Source organism: Danio rerio, chromosome 22, assembly GCF_049306965.1.
Source record: "Danio rerio strain Tuebingen ecotype United States chromosome 22, GRCz12tu, whole genome shotgun sequence".
NCBI lineage: Eukaryota > Metazoa > Chordata > Actinopteri > Cypriniformes > Danionidae > Danio > Danio rerio.
The window spans coordinates 22,025,001-22,037,105 of record NC_133197.1 but is presented as its reverse complement, the minus strand read 5'-3'; the positions used below and the strand labels follow the sequence as shown (position 1 = coordinate 22,037,105).

Here is a 12,105-nt window from a genome sequence, read left to right as displayed (position 1 = left end):
GTAGTATATCTTTTGTTATCCTAAAGATATACTAAAGATGCTTTATCCTAAAGTTATACTAAATGGTGGTGGTGTGAAGAGACCCCCCTCATGATTGTGAAGCACTTTGGGTGTATGGCCTTACACAATAAATGCGCTATATAAATAGACATTACATTACATTAGAGGGGTAGAAAATGTGCTTATTTTGCTCACCTGGCCTTTGGAAGGGAGAACAGACATGGATGCTCCTGCCAAATTTACACTAGTTTTTCCTCCATTTTTTGGGTCTGAATAAACTGAAAATAAGCACTTTTAACTGCTCTATCAACCTCCCTCTGACCTGCAGATACCCATACTAGTGACTGCTGCTCTCTCATTGGCTGTAGGTAATTGTTATTTTCAATAAGAACACATTTCACACGGCTTGAGATGAATCGCAGACAGCTCCAGATATTTAGCATGCCAAATATCTCGCGGGTTGTTCATTCATTCACACTATGTGATTGTTAGTCGTGAACGAGCAACAATTTGCCTATGATTTCAGGCATTTGTCTGCGATTTCTCAAAACGTGTCAGCTAGTCAAAATCTGGGCTAAAATCATGCAATCTGAACTCGTCATTAGAAAACTCATTTAGGGGCTGGTCACACCGAACATGCGTTTACATTCCAAAAACACAAGGCGCACCTCACTGCCTTTTTGTTGACTAGAAAAAAAGAAGCGCGTGCGCTTTTTATGTCACTAGACAATGACTGAATCAGCTGCGTAATGTGCGAGAGTGTTGATATTAATATAATTTTAATATTTAATAATATTGTGAAATTCAAGATGTATGTGTCATACAGCACCGGATAATTCAAAGCAGCAACCACAAGTCTCTTCTCCATCTTCAAAAGTCTCCGTTGTTGTCTTGACAACGCAAACACTGCTGGCACCTCAGTGGAAACCCCGCCTCTGCTTTCCTTTGATTGGACAATGAAAAAGACACAAATGACGTAATGCGCTTTTTCCCGCTCAGAGTTGACTTTTTTCAACTGTGATTGCACGGCGTGGAAGGGCAAAAATGCGAGGGACAGCAAGCGGTTAAAACGCTAGCATAAGCAGTGCACAACGCTCGTGGCCATTAGTAAGCCATTAAAAAAAGGCACCTCTCAACACAAAGCGTGTTCTGTGTGATCGGCCCATTAGAAAATAAATGTTCGTATCAAATTAATGCAATTACAGGTGTGATATCGCAAAAATAACTAGAATTTTTTTCTGTATTTTTATAATATGAAGCACAATAAAACATAAAATGTATATTTATTTTGAGCAAAATATCTGTACACTTGATTAAATTGTGGTATAAATTTATCTCTTGCTTTTAGACATCTTAACCTTGAGAAATGTATTGATTGCTTAATTTTTAATATTTGTCAGATCTATAATTGAAAAAAGATCTGTATTTATTTAAAAAGGGGGGGGGTTGTCAGTAATGCATTTGTGGTAAATTAAACAAATTAAACGTTAATAATAAGGCTTAATCAAATTTATTAAATGTATGCATTTCGTTTTTCTTAAAGTAAATTCTCTGCTTCTGCTTTTATTTAATTTGTGGAAAATTTGTTTTTTTTTCTTACATGGGAAAATAATAGATTTATTCTTTATTTTCAATTTAATTATGAAAATCTATGTATAGTCAAACCTGTTCCACCAGGCGGTGCTGTATTGACATAAATGTGCATCATATTTCAACTAATTATGTTCACAAGAGTATAAATTCATTCGATAGTGATATAGTTTAAAGAAAATTACACATTTATAATGTAAAATGAACCTGACTCATTGACACGGTGACGGAATATCTGCTCATGTTGGTTTTTTTGAGGTTGTCAGAGTGTTTGTTTTGAGCCGAACAGGGCTGGACTCATTTCCCCCACCCTGCCTCTTGTGTTGTAGGCCTCGGATCTGGATTTCTGGCTCTCTAGCGCTCCTGTTCCCCCCGTGGCCCAGGTCCGGTCCCTCACACTCTCTCTGTCCTCCCCCTGCTGTCGTCTTCCCTTGTTTTTTAAAATCAGTCTGTGTTTTTCTCTCTTTCACTGGTGTTTCCAGGTCTCGCACATTTCTGTGCGTTTGCCTTAGCTTGTTTTTCCCCTCCAGATGCATGCATGCACGTGCCGAGGTGTATGATTGATGTGAAAAATGTCTCCTGTACAATCTTTGTCATCGCAAACAGACAGATTATTGACAGTTCTTGCGGTTCCAGTTGAGCAGCTCATGTGCACAAAGCCTAAAGCAAATGTAGGTCACCCAAGACAGAACAAACTTGATGTTCTGTGTTTTTTTGGAAACCGGACAATTGAAACTGAGAAAATGCCATCGACTTTCGTTGAGGGTGTCTAAACTTGTAATAGTGAACACTTATTTAGCTTAAATGCGTTTCAGAGCTTCAGGCCCTCATTCGCCTGGCTACCTATATCAGAATCATAGCATAACATCAACTGAGGGAATGCTAAAATGGTAAAGTTTCCAAAAATGTTAGTTGTTTTAATTCATTTGAGCAGTGTTAGCAACATGCTAACATCATAAATTAAGCTTGCAGAATGTTAAGCATGCCAGAAACCTGCCATCATGTAATATGTTCATTTAGATTAGCAAGGTGTTAAATATATTTTAATATGTTCATAAAGCGCACTAAGCCTGTTAAAATGTAGAAAATACTAATTTTAGCGCTCTAAATCTTGTGTAAACATGCTGTGTCTTGCTAATAACATGGTAATCAAGTCTGAAATATGTTAAAAATGTTAGCCAAGGTATAAATATGACAAATCATGTTAGCAGCATGCTAAAACAATGCTATACATGTCCCCTGTTGTTTTTTTATAATGTTAGAATAATGAACCTGTTAACATCATGTTAAGCGTTAAAATATTAGCCATAAGCATGTTGGGGTGTTAGCAATGTCTGAACCTTGTTAGAAACATTCTAATTCCTGTTTTAATTTAAAACACAATAGCATCGTACCCATGTGCTAAGAAATTAACTAGAAATGAGCTAGCACCATGCTAAAATGTGTTACACACCATGTTTACAATGTGTTAAAACATGCTAAAATTCTACTTTCTTTCTTTCCCTTCTTTATTTTTTTCTTTATTTACCTTCTGTCTGTCTTTTTTCTTTCTGCCTTTTTTTCTTTACCCTCTTTATTTTACTTTCTTTAATATCTTTTTTCTTTCTTTCTTTTTTCTTTCTTTCTTTCTTGACCTCATTTCTTTTCTTTCTTTACCTTATTTCCTTTTGTCTACTTTCCTTTATTTCTTCACCTTCTTTCTTTTCTTTCTTTACCTTTTTTATTACTTTCTTTTTTCATTACTTTTTCTTTAACTCCTTTTCTTTCTATCTTTATTCTTTCTTTCTTCCTTTTTTCTTTACCTTCTTTCTTTCTTTACCTTCCTTCTTTTTTACAGTCTTTCTTTACCTTCTTTGTCTTTTCTTTCTTTCTTTCTTTTTTCTTTCTTTCTTTACCTTCTTTCTTTAACTTCTTTCTTTCTTTCTTTACATCCCTTTTTTTACTTTCTTTCTTTCTTTCTTTCCCTTCTTTCTTTCTTTACCTTCTTTCTTTAACTTCTTTCTTTCTTTACATCCCTTTTTTACTTTCTTTCTTTCTATCTTTCTTTCTTTCTTTCTTTCTTTCTTTCTTTCTTTCTTTCTTTTGCTTTTCTTTCTTTACCTTCTTTTTACCTTAACTTTATCTTTTTTCCTTTTTTTTCTTTTTCACCTTTGTTGCTTACTTGCTTTTTTTCTTTCTTTTCTTTCTTTTTTTTTCTTTCTCTTATTTATTTACCTTTCTTTCTTTCTTTCTTTCTTTTTTCTTTCTTTCTTTCTTGACCTCATTTCTTTTCTTTCTTTACCTTATTTCCTTTTGTCTACTTTCCTTTATTTCTTCACCTTCTTTCTTTTCTTTCTTTACCTTTTTTATTACTTTCTTTTTTCATTACTTTTTCTTTAACTCCTTTTCTTTCTATCTTTATTCTTTCTTTCTTCCTTTTTTCTTTACCTTCTTTCTTTCTTTACCTTCCTTCTTTTTTACAGTCTTTCTTTACCTTCTTTGTCTTTTCTTTCTTTCTTTCTTTTTTCTTTCTTTCTTTACCTTCTTTCTTTAACTTCTTTCTTTCTTTCTTTACATCCCTTTTTTTACTTTCTTTCTTTCTTTCTTTCCCTTCTTTCTTTCTTTACCTTCTTTCTTTAACTTCTTTCTTTCTTTACATCCCTTTTTTACTTTCTTTCTTTCTATCTTTCTTTCTTTCTTTCTTTCTTTCTTTCTTTCTTTCTTTCTTTTGCTTTTCTTTCTTTACCTTCTTTTTACCTTAACTTTATCTTTTTTCCTTTTTTTTCTTTTTCACCTTTGTTGCTTACTTGCTTTTTTTCTTTCTTTTCTTTCTTTTTTTTTCTTTCTCTTATTTATTTACCTTTCTTTCTTTCTTTCTTTCTTTCTTTCTTTCTTTACCTTCTTACTTTTTTCTTTCGTCAACACAAATTTAAACTTGAAAAGCTGTTTCAAATATATAGGAAAAGAATTGTCAAGCCTTTTTCATATAATAAAATACAATACTCTTTATTTTTTTACCTGTCCAAATCCACCTTTCTCGCTGCAGGTTAACCACTTTTCCGTCTTTTAAATGTTTTTTCCCTCCCAATGTGACAGTCCAACGCCATCAAATCAGCTTTTGTTCATCTCGGTCATGATGTTGTTGATTCTGCATGCTTCATATCGTGTAGACGGTCACTCTGGGGTCTCTGTGGACAGTTTGGAGAGCAGGATGGTCTTCTGCTGGCCGGTGTGTTTTAATGATGGATGTTTGTTCACAGGTAGTGACGGTGTCCTCGTCTGCTGCTGCTGCTACTGTCGACTCGAGCTCTGCAGCTGCTGCAGAGTCTGAGCCTGAGGAGCTCAAAGACACTGAGCCAGATGACACTGTGAGTCTTTTTTTGTACATGTAGTGCTGTTTGTTTTACCAATAGTAGTGTTTTCAGTCTATAATTAATGTTTATTAGTTATATGTTTAAAATAAATGTTATGGGTGTGTTACATAACTAAATTCTCCTATATACACACATACACACTTGTTATAACATATACATTACATTTTCTTTTAAGTATTTAAAATGAACATTATATTAAAACATTAAATATTAGCTTTTTAGACAAAGCATTAATAAAAATAAAACATTAGATAGTCAATTTAAACATTAAAGAAATATTTAATTGTTTAAGACAGACATGAACACAATACAGCAAAAATGCAGATATTAATTTTTGAATTTAAACAAGAGTGTGAATTTGCATTTTACATAATTACAAGTATAAATAAATAATAATGGATATATATATATATATATTATATATATATATATATATATATATATATATATATATATTAGGGCTGTCAAAATTAGCGCGTTAACGCATGTGATTAATTTAAAATATTAACTTGTTCAGTAATATCTTAATCATAAAAGCTGAGTATTAAGGTGTCCATGTGAATAAAAGTGCAAGATGAATTTGCAAGCTGTCAAAGACATTTCTCTGCCCTTAAGCTGCATCCCTCAAATGTTTCATTAAGTTTGACGTGTTTCCCCCCTTTTGCAAAGTGTTTGCTTCACGTTCCTCTGTCAGAATTCTTGCTTGTTAAATACAGCCATACTTTAGAATGCTTAGTTTAAACAAAGTTGATGAATGTGATCTTGCGAGTTAATGAATCTGAAGGGATCCCTTTCGCTCATCGGCACTGCGCGCATTGTCTCTCTCTCTCTTCTTTCTCTCTCTCTCTTCTCTCTCTCTCTCTCTGTCTCTCTCTCTCTCTCTTCTCTCGCTCTCTCTCTCTCTCTCCCTCTCTCTGTGCGCGTGTGTGTGTAGTCCACTTAGAATCCAACATGGAAAGCATTTTTGATTGTTATTGGCATGGATTGTTTCGAAATTTAATTGGCACTTACATGCCTGTGTTTTTGATTTTACATTTGTCTCTTCTTCTTTATTTTATTTAAAAAATATATAAATATATTTTAATAAAATAAACATGAAATCAATTAAGTGATCTTCTATTCCCATAAGGCACTATGACTGTTTATTGCAAAATATTAAAAATATATAAGTAATCTAATTCACTGACATATTACCAGTCAGTGTTATATTGTTTATCGAGTGTGCAGTAATTTATAATGCATCATGAGATGATCAGGTCATATAATCTGTTTCTTTGTCTTTGTCATTTTTTTTCTTCCTATAATTTAGGACCTAAAATTCATGCAATGTTGTGATTTTAATCTGGGGACTGTTTAAATCAAGTAAAAATGCTACCCAGTGTGCTAAATAAGGGATATATATTTTTGGCTTACCTGTTTAGAAATCATCTAAACACAAGAAGAAGAAGCAGAAGAAGGAAAAGGAGGAGAAGGAGAAGAAAAAGAAGAAGCGTCACCACCACCATCATCATCATCACAGTGACGCCGGTGCGGAGGATTCAGTGCAGAATGGCACCGTAGAGGACGAGGAGCCGCTGCCGGTCAGTGTCTCAATAACAAAACAATCCCACAAGGCCTGTAATTTCCTATATAAGACCCCCTATATTACACCTGCTTTTAAGATTCAACTTTTTTCAGTCTAATCAAAGGTGGAAAGCACTGAAGACTGGTGTAAAAGGGGTGGTACGTTTTTCTGACCAAGTGTACTTTTGCATGTTATTAACTTGGCTAACCATTCCCCCTCTTACCGTTAGTTCGCTATTAGGGAATGATGAGCAAAAAGAAAGCCCTGAGCCCTACATAATATTGGGTTTCAGTTGGAAGTACGTCAACATACTGAAATAATAATCTCAGCAACTTCCAGTTCACATGGCCTTTAAATTAAAACAAACTAGTGACTTAAATGCATTTGACTAATCCAACCTCCGTCTCATTTCAGCCCATGTCCAACTACTCTCTGCTGGCTGAGAACTCCTACATCAAGATGGTGAGTGTTTTAGATGTGAATGTGAATGTAATTAGGATGAACTGAGCCAGAGACAGGACTGCTGCTGCTGTTTTTGCTGAAGCGGCTCATTGCTTTAAGTGATTCTGGTCTGTAGGCTGTGAATGATGTGCTGTTGTTGTTGTGTCTCTGTGTTTTAAGATGAAAGAAGATGCTGATCAGGTAAACACAGGAACACCAATACTGATGGTGCTACTAACTTGCTGTGATGCAGACTTTAGTCACAGTAGAGCCATTTAAATATATATATAGACACACGTTGTGAAAACAAAGCTGAGAGATCAATCTATCAAGATCCGCATAAATGGACGTGTTTGTGTAACTGTTAATAATACAGTTATTTAGGCCATGCCCACACAAAAAAAACATACATTTTCAAACCGATGTTTGAAGTGGATACATTTGAAAATGCTGTTTTTGTGTTGCAGTGTGGACTGCGAAAACGGTGGCTTTCAAAAACTGACGCATTTCAGTCATGTGACCAACATGACTAAACATGGTGGATGACATTTTAAAGCAGATGTTCGTTTTAACAGCTTTATTAAAGGTTTATGTCAGTTTGTACATGCTTCACATTGCCTTTCTGCAAAGGACGTGGAATGTTTACTTGTAGCAGCTGTTCAGCGGCGAAAACAGACCACAGTTGCAACATTTTGCTGCGTTGTTTCAAAGAGACAGAAAGTAAATAAACGGCAGGCGGATGAGACACGAGTAAAAGCATCTTATATCTGTGACATCACGCAGTGACATGAACGAAAGGGTCGTTTTAGTTTTGATGAAGGAAAGAAAATGGACATATATGGATTAGTGTAGACGTAGCCTAAAAACCAACAAAAGAATTGGAGCGTTTTTTACTGCGTTCACACCAGATGATGCACGCACAAATAAATCATGCTATTTGCGTGTAAATAGACGCATGTACATTTTAAGTGTACTCGCTTCATTCATGTGTCAATTTCACTTCACGGTAGACGCGGATTAGCATCATGGGCAGGGCTTCTGTCTGGCCTGTGACTCTAGCTTTGTTTCTAAATGGCTAACATGAATTTTATTAAGAGAACAGTTGTGTTTATGTGCTTTAGTAAGGCAGAAAAACAGCGTAGATTCGTTCTGCGCCATGTCTGAGTGCACTAGATAATTTTAGAGGTGCACCCAGCTCTTTGAGTTCATGAACTCCTCCAGAAACTTAACAAGGATGATGGAGGCTTTTAGCGGTGCTTCAGAATGAACTGAGCTGTTTGATGAACTGCTGTTTGATGTTGGCAAGATGATTTCCTCTCGGGACACCAACAACAGGCAATAATCACTCACCTACAAGAGCAAGCTCACGATTGGTTTACGATTGGAATGTCTGCTGAAGTTTAGATTTTCGAGCAAAGTGTGCGATACGCACGCAAAGCACGTCAAACGTGCAAAACATTCAATTTGTACCGCTTCTTTCGCGCCGCCTCATCAGTGTGAATCAGGATGTCTCTTTGCGTCTTTGCATTGACTTAACATGTAAATCAGTCGCACTTGACGCTTCATCAGCATCTGGTGTGAACACAGCATCAGATGAAAACGCCATTTTCAAAATTTATCCAAATTAGTGTAGACGTAGCCAAAGAAATGTATTATCATTTGTGTAATATATTTCTAAATATAAATTAATTAAGATATACTTATTTTTTATGCATTATACACTGATTTGTTTATGTATAAATTGTTTATAGAACAAAATGTTAATAAAGTATCTGCTATTTATACATATACATACATGCCAATAATAAGGATTCAGTAACCTTGTTTCGATGTTTCTTTCATTCATTCAAATAAATTGTTCTTAAGATGTATACTAGTTAAAACTGGATAGTATTGCAATAAAAAATGAGCATTTTCACCTGTAAGATCACCGCTTGAGGAACCAACACATATAGATCCACACATCATTTTAAAGAAACTGTATTTGCATCCCTCAGTCTTGTGTTTGCTTATGTCAGATTACACACTATGGCGTCTACTGTGACTAATATCTGTTGAGTGCTGAAAGAGATCTGGCTTAAACTCTACTTGTTCAAAACACTTGTAAAGCTGATGATGATGAAACTCTCGGGTCAGTTTTCCTCTTCGCCGTCTTTTCCTTCTGTTCTCGGTCAGCCGTGTGGTGTTGCTGTGATCTCCACAAATTACCCTATTCATCCGTTTCTGACTCATGAAAGTGTTTCTCTCTTCTGCAGGTCTGTGACATTCAGGGCAACCATCAGGACGAGAGTAAAGTGGTGGTGTCGGTCATCTTCGAGAACAAGAGCGACAGCTTTCTTAAGTCCATGGAGTTCAATGTGCTGGATTCGCTCAACTCCAAACTGCAGCGGCCGGACGGAGCAGGACCCCACGACGGCCTCACCGTCCCCTTCCAGCTGCCGCCAGGTCACTGCAGTCCTCATTTTCTTTGACCAATCATATCAATTTGGCCATTTTTTTGTCAACAATGTTTTAGTGACTGAATAGACACAACAATTAAAAACTATTAATAAGGAAAGTGTTCTAAATGACAAACTATAACAAAATGTTTAATAAATAATGCAATAAATTAAACAATATAATGAAAAGTTAAAAACCCTGCTATTCCTTAAATTAAATTTAAAAAGACCTGAAACAAAAACGATTCATTTTAAGTTTGTTTTGGCAGTTTAAAGCAAAAAATCTTGTTTTTTTTTTCCTAAACATTTTTGAGCTACCATTGGTCCGTGATGATTAGGCAGTCGGTGGCTGTCTCCTGGAACTCTGCCTTTGACGTGCTTCATATTGGGTCAGGAGAAAGACATCCAGCACAAGAACACCAAATTAGCAACAAGAATAAACTGGAGGGTTGATCCAGAGCTGATATAGATTTACGATTGCTCGCTAAATCCACATTGCGGAATCACAGCTGCATCGCTCCATGTCTGATAAAGCTCTAAACATTGTTATTTTTGCCCTCAAACAAAGAACGAGAAAGAACTTTGTTTGAAGTGTAATGGGGTCTTAAGGATGGACAGTACTGATATCCAGGCAGAATGAATGTCCTGCACTAGAACACATATATTTTACAGATTTTAAAATGTTATAGTTTACTAACCTTGCTAAAATAAAACTTGTATACTATGTTGTCTAGCAGCTTTCTGCTAACAAAAGAATAACTTTCTGATAGCAGCTTTACATCAGACATACTTTTTAAAATGACATTCAGTGCAGCTTTCCTTCTTGCAGGACAAATTGAGGTGCGCGCCTTCGCTGGCAGTGTAGTAACTCATACATATTTATAGGTTGTATTACCGAAAAGATCATAATTTTGCGGTAGTGACTTCATAAAATATGACCACATTCATTCAAAGTTTAACACTAATATCTCAATAGAAGCTTTGAATGTGAATATAACGTGTATGAGAACGCTCAGAATGACTGCTATGGCCATTCCAGTACTAGAATTCTGACTGATTTTAGTTTTCTCGTGTTTTGGCAGGGGTGTCAAATGAGGCCCGTTTCGTATTCTCGGTACAGAGTATCGTCATGCCGCAGAAACTGAAGGGAACCCTCACGTTTATAGTTAAGGTGAGAAGATGACGTACATTTGCATACGCTTTCAGTGTGCGAGTTGGTGTTGTTGACGTGTCTGTTTCTTGTTTTTCTGGAACAGACAGATGAATCCTCCACTCACGAGAAACTGGACTTCAAACTGCACTTTACATGCACGTCATACCTGATCACCACTCCCTGCTACAGGTGAGGATGAGTTTCCACAAACTGTGGGTTTAAATATGTCTGTAATCATTTTCATATTCTTTCATTTTAATGTGTATTCGCTTTTATTATATGGTGTATGGACTCTTTCACAAGCCAGTTATGACACGTTTAACGGTCATCATAATTTTAAATCCTTGAAAATGTTTTATATTTAGATTTTTTTTTTTAAATGTATAAACATTTATGTATGTATTACATCATATTTGCATCAGATTACAAAAAATTAATTACCATCATGCAAGGTGTTTCTAATGTAGCATCTATGGATAGGACAGTAAATCTGACATTATTCTCTCTTCTGGTTGCCGCCATCAGTCTCACACTGTTTTTTACCTTTTTCTAAAAGTCTTGATAACACCATCATGGATACAGCATTTCTGACACTTTCCTTTATTTCATGGATTTGAGTTATGACTTTCAGTAATGCAATACTACTTGGTATCATGATACTTCAGCTGGTATAGTATCGTTACATGAATCAGTGGTATCATGACAATATATATGTATGTATCTTTATCTTTATTTTTATTGTACGATTGAAAAATAAATAATCTTTGTTAATATTTCTTTATTGTTCACTGTTTGTTTTACAAAGTAGTAGTAGTATTATTATAATACGTCTATAATAATACACTGTATATTCATTTTATATTGTACTTTAATCAGTTCTTTTCTGAAACCGCAAAATATTACAATGATAATGGCACATTTTGCGTATTTATATGCTGCACACTATATACTACGTCATACTGCTGAGCTAAAACACAATTCTTGCAATTTTTTGCTACAACTTAATTGTGTTAAGTTCAGTCCAGTTAAATTTGTTATGTTAACTTAATTTATTTGTGTTGGGACAACATTGGTGAGTTGTGTGGAACCAAGCACTTTTAACAGTGCTGCATACATTCACTCTGCGTTCAGTTGTATTGTACTTTAAGCAATGTAAATGTAAGAGTTTTATTAATATTTCTCTTTTACTCTGTTTAGTATTTCTAATAATACTTAGTAGTAGCATTTATTCTATTCAAACATTAGTTTTGTTTTCTTTTATGTTCGTATGTGTCTTTTATATATATATTTATATATATATATATATATATATATATATATATATATATATATATATATATATATATATTAATAATGGATAAGAAGTTGTTTTATAATTAGTTTAGTTATGTATTGGATTAGGGCTGCTTGTAATCTTTTTAAACTTAATCTGTGTCATCAGCCTGTGATTTGACGTGATCTTGTGTTTTTTAGTGATGCATATGCAAAGCTGCTGGAATCGGGCGACCTGAAGGGCAGCTCTCTGCGGCTCGAGGGGGTCAACATGCCCTTCCACCACCTGCTGGC

The 12,105-nt window shown here is 35.0% G+C and overlaps 1 protein-coding gene across 16 annotated transcripts in view; it reads left to right on the top strand.

Moving 5' to 3' along the window:
• Window positions 1-12,105, top strand: part of ap3d1 (adaptor related protein complex 3 subunit delta 1) — a 58,379-nt gene that overhangs the window by 44,036 nt on the left and 2,238 nt on the right. For 4 of the 16 annotated variants that reach the window (XM_073936621.1, XM_009296267.5, XM_073936619.1 and 1 more), the window contains 9 exons: window positions 1,920-1,973; window positions 4,830-4,937; window positions 6,365-6,523; window positions 6,922-6,969; window positions 7,129-7,149; window positions 9,204-9,393; window positions 10,469-10,557; window positions 10,643-10,728; window positions 12,013-12,105. The exon at window positions 12,013-12,105 is cut by the window's right edge and continues 29 nt beyond it. In XM_073936621.1, coding sequence (XP_073792722.1) covers window positions 1,920-1,973; window positions 4,830-4,937; window positions 6,365-6,523; window positions 6,922-6,969; window positions 7,129-7,149; window positions 9,204-9,393; window positions 10,469-10,557; window positions 10,643-10,728; window positions 12,013-12,105 — 848 coding nt within the window. 16 annotated transcript variants of the gene reach the window in all.